The 8,494-nt window shown below is 35.8% G+C and overlaps 2 protein-coding genes across 2 annotated transcripts; both read right to left on the reverse strand.

The window, feature by feature from the left end:
- Positions 1-967: 967 nt before the first annotated feature.
- On the reverse strand, positions 968-2,585 carry LOC114186625. Its single transcript, XM_028074587.1, has one exon. It carries the CDS (start codon positions 2,582-2,584, stop codon positions 980-982), a length of 1,605 nt encoding a protein of 534 aa, XP_027930388.1. The 5' UTR covers position 2,585; the 3' UTR covers positions 968-979.
- Positions 2,586-5,136: 2,551 nt separating this feature from the next.
- On the reverse strand, positions 5,137-7,952 carry LOC114188798 (WRKY transcription factor WRKY24-like). The gene is made up of 5 exons (XM_028077444.1): positions 7,525-7,952; positions 7,036-7,209; positions 6,379-6,929; positions 6,129-6,290; positions 5,137-5,631 (listed from the first exon to the last, which is right to left on the reverse strand). The coding sequence occupies exons 1-5, from the start codon at positions 7,777-7,779 to the stop codon at positions 5,256-5,258; spliced, it is 1,518 nt and encodes a 505-aa protein (XP_027933245.1). The 5' UTR covers positions 7,780-7,952; the 3' UTR covers positions 5,137-5,255.
- Positions 7,953-8,494: the final 542 nt, after the last annotated feature.

The following is an 8,494-nucleotide window of genomic DNA, read 5'->3' on the forward strand; positions in this document are numbered from 1 at the left end:
AATGTTAACCTCATATTTTACCTAAAAATAGTAGAAGTAGAGGGAGTTCTACCCTACCAAATAAAGCATCAGTGAAATCAGTAATATTCTTACTGATTTGTTAACATTCTGCAATTATACATTCAGATGTATATGGATGGAGTCTCATTAACAGTGGATGATGATACTGACCCTGAATTTAAATTGGAAGCTGTAACTTCAAAAATGTACAACAAATACAATACATAGCAACATGAGTTAATGTTGCCAGAAAAGAAAGTCTACTTCTCTAAAATGTGCATACTTAACATTGTTCTGTTGATTAACTTGTGCATTAGTTGGTTCTAATTTATGAATATTTCTTTTCTTATTTTAATCTCAAAGTGAAAAGGTTGATAAGCATGCCCTGTATCTTATACTAAGAATCATATTCAAATGGAGGATGGACATGACACTAAAAAAATCTTTTATGAACATTTCATTTCCTGCTCAATAATGTCCGAGTGCAAGGTAGGTTTCCTAATGCAGACCCACTTGCAAACGACCATAACGAGGTTTAATTTAGGAGATTTATGCAGACAAGAATTATGCTTCCATTACTAGTAGCTGCCTACATGCATGATGATGAAACATTGTCAAAACACTATTATTTAAATACAATAATCCGGCTCCTGCAGTTATCTTTCTTTTCAAACAAACTTCAAAAACTTGTATACTCGTAACATTGATATCATTAACCTGTCAGTGTCACTCAAGCTGCAACTGAGCAAAAACATTACCTCACAAGAAGCTTCTTAATGACAGAAGAATGTGCAAAATCTTTCATTAACTCAACTCTTCATCAGCAGGCATGAAAATGGAGAGAAAGAACCAATTTAACTGTGTAACTTCATATCTACACTGTGGAAAACAATAAAAAGAATATCTATATCTCTATACACAAAATGTTAAAAAAGCACAAAAAAGAGTATGTTTCTTGTGGGTTATATTATATCAGTTATCACCACCATTGATGTACTAGAATTCCATAACTTCTAAGTGAAGTAAACAGATTCAGGCATTGAGAATAAGTCTTGTGATATTTTGTACTTCTCTGACCAGGGCAGCATCTCTGCCACCTATTGTAATGGCACTCAAGGAAGAGCTCATCAATCAAGCAGATAGCCCCATTCTGAATCAACCTTGGGATGAGATGAAACTCAGTCCCTTCCACATCCATCTTCACCACTACAAAATCTCTTTTTGTAACAGCATTCCTGAGCCACTCTGCAAAATCAAAACCCTGAATTTTATCCATGTCACCCATATGGCTAGAAGAGGTCTGCACAGGGTTGATCCTCCCCATGGCTCTCCCTCTCACCGTCACTTGCTTGCTAGGGTCTCTGGTGATCTCAAAGAACAATGTCTCATTCCTCACCCAAGCTGCAAAGGGCAACAATGTTACTCCTCTCTTTTCCCTATACTCTTCATGAAATGATTTATCAGCCTCAATTGCATAAATCTCAAAGGTTCTATTCTGCTTTGGATACTGTTTCCTAAACCAACTTCCTATGCTAGAACCATAACTCCTAGCTCCTACATCAACATAAACATACCTATTCTTAAAGGTTATGTCAACAAAAGAAGTTAAGTACTTTACGTTCTTCACATTTTTCTTTAATAAAGTCCAAGGTTTCAATGGCTCTTCCTCAATCAATGCCTCAGCATTTTTAACCATTTCACGTTTATACCCAGGAACAGAGCACTTATGAACGAAATCGCCACTATCTACACCTTCCATTTCGAAATTAAGGTTTTCCTTTTTCTTCTTCAACAAGATTTCAAGAACTAGAGATGAATCAACACCGTTGATTTCTCGAGTTCTGATCAATTCACAGCATTTAAACAATTCAAGCAAAGAATCGAAGCTGTAAGCGTCTCTCACTGCCGCGTGCACCGCCGCGAAGCCGCCGGGACGGAGCGTGCGGCAGATCTCCGCGGCGAACTCCGCCGGGCGCGGGGAACGTTCCAAGCCGCCGTTGCCGGAGAACTCGAAGTCGAATGAGTCACCTGAGAACGGATGCCAGCGGCCGTCACCGTGGAGGATCAGCGGCGGCGACGGTTTCTTAAAGATTCCTACGGAGTCGACGATGCCGACCTCTTTAAGAGCGAGGACGTCCTCGCCCGCGGGCGTGTCGATGCATAGGGTGCGGGAGTTCGGGGAGAGGAAGCCGTCTGCAATGAGGTCCTGGAAAATGGCCGCGTAGTACTCGACGGAACGGCGCCAGTTCTTGCCGGTAAATGGATCTCCGGCGTCAGAGGAGCGGGAGGGTGAGGACAGAGTGAGGTTTTCGGAGAAGAAGCAGAAATCGGCGGATTCGCAGGACCCGCCGCGTACGGTGACGATGATGGCGAATCGCGTGGCAAGGATGAGAACGGCGAAGGAGAATAGACGAACCAGAATGTTCCGCAAGGAGCCGTGTTTCGCTGCGGGTGGCTCCATGGACGGATTTGGTGTAACCTCAGGGAAGAAGAAGGAGAAGAAGAGAGTACTATGAGAGAAAGGGGTAGGGTTTGAAAATTGAGCCTGGTTTGAAGGGTAAAACGGGAAACGCCTAAGTTTCATTTGGCGCGCGCGGGTTTCTGGAAACGTCTAAATAACCGTTGCACTTGAAGGTCGTGGTTGTTCTGCCTAAGTGTCACTTAATTTTAAGCTCCATATTTATTTTAATGTCAAACTCTTTAGATTTTAAAATAAAAGTAGAACAATTTTCTCATAACTTTCAAAATGATCAACAATAAACATTCTTCAATAATCCACACCAGTATTTGTATAATATTTTAAAGTTGCATGATCTCCTTTTTCAAATTAACTACAAATAATATTATGAACTTACTACATATTAATTTGAATAAAAATATAAATAAAATAAAATAAAATCAAGAGCTTGATATGACTTGGACCTTAGACAGTTTCCTCATGGGCCTTAGACAGCATAGATGTTTTTGTTTAAGAAAAATATGGCTACATAGTGAAATAAAAAACTTAAATATAAAAGCAGAAAAGTTTTTGTAGTTTTCAGCATAGACAATTTCATACTTTTAAGGGAAAAATTTAGTATAATATACTAAAAATATGTAACATTTTTACATTGTTAGAGACGTGAACACTTGCAATAGAATCCTTGATGCTGAATCATATACACAATAAAAGAAATATTTATAATAGTTATTTTACAGGCTATATTTAAGATATTTTTACATATATTATGTATTAAGAATATAAAAAAGCTAAACTCTCAAAACAATCAATAGGTAACGCACAAAAAAGTATATATGTATCTATACTGGTCAAAATGGATAATCCGGTCCAACCCGATTTGACCTATCACGAGTTGATTATTTAGTGAGTCAACTCTATCCGACTCACTTATTAGCGAGTCAAAAAATTTAAACCCGACCCAGCCCACCACGGGTTGGTGGGTTAAACGGGTTGACTCACGGGTTCATTTAATTTAAAAAAATACAATTTTTTAATTTTTTTTCAGTCAAAACTAAATTATAATTTTAATTAAAATATAAATAAACTCTAATACAATCCAAATACAAACCACAATCATAAAAATACAAATTACTTATTTGTTGACTAAAAAAACAACTTAACATGACCCAAATGCAAAATCCAACTTAATAAAAAACACTTGTGTGATCCTTTATTTGCGAGTTGATGAGCTAATCCGGCTCACATGTGGTGAGCCGGGTTCTACGTGAGTTGGGTCAAAAATAAACTCGTATTACAATTTGTAAACAAATTTCAACCAAATCCGATCAAAACCTGTGGTGAGCCGGATTGACCCGCAGGTTTCAAAACATTATCCCATTTATCTAGATAAGAATATACTCATCCTACTAAAAGTAAGAAAATACTTTAGATCCTCAGTTAATTATCTCTATAAGAGCTATCATATTTTTTTTTAATGAATAACTCATCATGTGGTTATGTGACTATTTAAAGATCTTGCTTTCAAATTTAAGAAAATAAACATGCTTAACCCTAATTAACAGTCAACTAAACATGCTTAAACCCATTCATTATCCATCACTTCATGGATAACGTTAGAAATCATTACTTAGAATTCCGTAGAACCATCTACGCCCATATAAAAATATTAGTCAACCGTTGAACTTACCCTAAACTTAATTAAAATACTCAAACATGCTAATCGCTTTTATCTTTATTAATGAAGAAATTTGAAAAAAAAAAATCCTTAATGAGGTATTAATTTTACAATTTTAATAACTTTTTTCAATTTTGTATGTCTCCCTGCTCAAAACATGAATTCTGTGCTGCTATTAAATAATAAGAGAATATATAAGAACTAATAATTAACAATTATTAATTTTCATTTATTTGACTCTCCATTCTCAATGTCATTAATCTGTTCAAATTACAATAAAAGAGTGTTGGTAATGATGGTGCGCAATTAATAATTATTAGTAAAAATAAAAAATGAAACGTCAATTATTAACATATTAATAACATAGGATGAATTAAATTTATGATTTTACTTAAAGTGTCTTATATCATAGAAAGAAAGAAGTAATATATATATATATATATATATATATATATATATATATATATATATTATATTTTGCATCTCATTTATTTATATTATTTAAGAATTGATAACTTGCACGACACATTAAAAAGCTCAGCCTTGAACACTGTTCTCTCCCAACACTTTGCTCTCACCCCAATCCTCATCACCCCACTTGGATACTATGACAGCTATTTGTTTAAAGGGAAAAAAAAAAAACTATTAAGTTGATGTTCACTAGCTACCTTACACACCAAGTAATCAATTCTCAGTTCCCTATCTTTGACTAACTATATATTGCCCTAATCAATCACAAATGCTTCTCCCATCTGCTAAACTGTCATCATCAAGATAATATTTTTATAAACATTCAACAGTATGAAATGAAACATATATATAACACAGTAAAAAAAAATGTTCAGTATATATATATATATATATATACCAATCCTGTGTGGGTATGGAAATATACAATAAACAAAATAAAAAAATAGATAAAACTTACATGCAATTTCCTAAGTATTTTTGGTGCTGTCTTTTAAGTTAGAGTTAAAATTTGTGAAACTCTAACTCTAACTTAAGAGAGGAGAAATAAAAATACTTACACAACTGCATGTGAAAGTTTTAAATAAATGGAATGAAGATCTTGATTATTGGTCAAGTAAGATCCTAAGCCAACCCCTTGTAAAAAATCCTTTAACATAGCAAAGAGTCAAGAAACGAGTCATCTCCTGGCTCCTCCTTGGCTCTAGAAGTGAACACATTGTCTGATTGTTGGTTCATGTAAGACCCCATTAATGGATTCCCAAACCCTGAGAATCCAAAACTTCCTGACATATTGGGGTGAGAATTGTTAATGTATATGGAAGTTGCTGCACTAGTGGTGCTGTTTGTGGTGGTGGTGTTTATAGGCACTGCTCTGCTGATGGAGCTGCTGCCACTGCCACGTGCTGCCGGAACATCATGGTTGTGCTTTCCCTCATAGGTTGTGATCACTGCTCTTAGGTCATGTGAGGCTCTCTCTACGTGCTTCCTCACTGGACATCCTGGGAATGTGCACTTGTAGTAACTCCTGCATCATGTGCAAACAGTTTCTGTTGTTTAGGCATCATGTGATGATTTGATTCCCATGCACACGTGAGAGAAACGATGGTTGCCAAATTTGACCAAAGATAACGCAAAAGCAAAGGAAACTAGTGTGCGCATACTTTAGAATATTCCAACAAAGAATCGCTAGTGCCAACGTACCTAATCAATATGTAGATAGATACTTTTGGTAGATTTGTGATGTGTGTATGCATCATTTGAATAGTCAAGGATTGTAAACTCTAGCAGTATAAATACTTCTATTGTTTTCTTGGTTTTTTTTTCTTCTTCTCACCAGATAAACTTTTGTTGTTTACAGAAAATATTACTGTATTTCAAGTAGCATTAGTTGAAAACTCTATGATGCGATTCTCTGTACACTGTTCTTGATAAAGTTTAAAGTAGAACAAGTTTCGTAAAGTTGGACTATTATTTTTATCATATATATATATATAAAGAAAGAGATGAAAAAGAGCTTTTTACCTTGGATTTGGGTTTCCCTTGACTACTTTCTGCCCATATTTCCTCCATCTGTATCCATCATCTAGAATATCGATGTCACTGGTTGTCTGAACCACAACTCTGGGTTCTCTCACTGTTCTACTTCCAGCAGCTGATATACCCTCATTTTCACCTTCTATTCTCCTGTAGTAATATTGATAAAAAAAATAATTAAAGTTTATTAACACGTTAATGAGGAGAATCACATGAAAAAGAAAATAAAAAAACTCACCATCTTTTGGCATCAGGTTCATCGTTATCAAACTCATCTCCTCCTGATTTGCTCTGACCAAAGTCGTCATCTTCCATTGATATTGACGAGTTTTCAGGAGTTGCAACCGAATCCATGTGATGAGTTATTTCATTGTTGACACTGTTTATTGCAAGTGATGATGAGTTCCTCTTGTTAGCCTGAGGCTTGGGATGATTATGACTACCTTTGTAAACAATCTCAGTAATTTGTCCATCTAAGGATCTCTCAACCTTTTTCTTTGTTGGACAACTGGGGTATGTGCACTTGTAATAGCTTCTTGGATTTTCACTTCCTTTCACTTGCTTTTGCCCATATTTCCTCCAATTGTACCCATCATCTGATCTTCTGCTTAAGGTCTGAACCTGTGGCTGGTAACTGTTATAATCTGATTGAAGAAGACCAGCACTGTGGTGGTTATTATTTTCTGAGTTGAATCCCTGCATCGCTGAAGAGGCTTCAGTTTTCACCATACTCATGTTCATTCTCGAAGAGAATCCATCTTGTTTAGCAGTTTCCGGGAAACTCCACCCCTGTTGATAAACAAAAAACGCTTCAAAGAATTAACCCAAGTTGTTATATAAAGCATAGAATTTTTCCATATAAAGAAGTTTGTGCATTGAAATATTGGTCACAGACGTTTGAAGATTGAAATCCAGTTGAAGATGTAAGAGGAATCTGTGTCTGTGTTTGGAAAGAGAAACTTGAGAAGCTTTTGTCTTCTTCTTTGACATGGTGCTGGCTTTCCCCATAACTGCTCTTCCAATTGAAGCCTTGACCAGCATATGATCCAGTGGTTGGAGATGGCAAAACCTGAATTCACAAACAACCAAAAGACACATACCCCATTAACCCGACAACAAACTTAAGCCACACGAGATTATAAAAAAAGGTACACCATGAAAAAAAGAAAATGAAGATTTAAAGCATGATTCCACATCTGATACAAATTTTCACCTTTATTGAAAAACTAATTCTCATAACTTCAAACCTGCAAGTCCATATGATATTTTACTTTTTTTAAAAGTAGTCAACTGAACTCTCAGAGAAGAATATATTATTTTCCATTAATTTGTGGTATCCTTTGATGAAGGAGATACTCAGAAAGGAGAAAAAAAGTTGACTTACGTTAGAAGAGTGAAGGAGAACTGGGGAGTCAAGAAGCTCAGCGAGGCTTAGCCCATGAGGGATGTTAAAGTAAGAAGGAGAAATGGGAGGAAGAGGATGAGTTTGAGGGTGAGAGATAGGGAGAGATGGAGGAGGTGTGGATTTGAATTTTGGCACACCAGAAGCTGTTTGATCCGACAACTCTTGAGGTCTTTCGGAGCCTCTTAGGTTGTGGTCGGTGGGAGAAGAGAGAAGGTCAGAGAAAGAAGTGGTCATGAATATAAACCTGAGATAAGTGGGCGGCAGAGAAGGAAGAAGAAAGAGGATGTGAGAGAGAAGAGAGATGAAAAAAATGAGGGTTTTGAGTTAATAACATGAAAGGAATTGGAAGAGAGGAAGAAAAGAGTTACGTGTTGGATGGCATAAGATGAGAACTGAGAAGAGATTTCTGGGAAGGTATCCCAGGAAAGTGTATGATATTTTAATTTCAATTTTTATTAATACTATATGAAGAAAAAAAATAGTATAAAGTTTTTATGTGGGTCAAAGGTTGTGGGTTTGACCAGTTGGCGGCGGGAGAAAAGAGATAGTAGTATTTGTACAAACGTTGCGTCTCTTCGTAATGAACATGCACTGTATTTGTGCGAATTTTTGGACATGAAATTTAATTGACCCGTGTTCACAGTATATTTTGTCCGTTGTGTAACATGGCACATTCTCGTTGCATGTTTCAACAATCATAATCACAATTAGTAGTTATTTTTTAGATTGAATTTAATAATAATATTAAAGGTATAAAATAGTAACAAAAATGTTATAAAAATTTATAATAATAGTAAACTAATACCAAATACATAAGGCAATTTTTTTAGAGGTTTTACTCCTGTTTAAAACAATCATAGGTTTGGATGGTTGTTTTTTAAAAGGAAAATACGGAGGTGAATTGTTGTGTTGTGGGTAGAGATGCTAATGATCAATTACTACTCTTAGC

This window comes from Vigna unguiculata, chromosome 6, assembly GCF_004118075.2.
Source record: "Vigna unguiculata cultivar IT97K-499-35 chromosome 6, ASM411807v1, whole genome shotgun sequence".
NCBI lineage: Eukaryota > Viridiplantae > Streptophyta > Magnoliopsida > Fabales > Fabaceae > Vigna > Vigna unguiculata.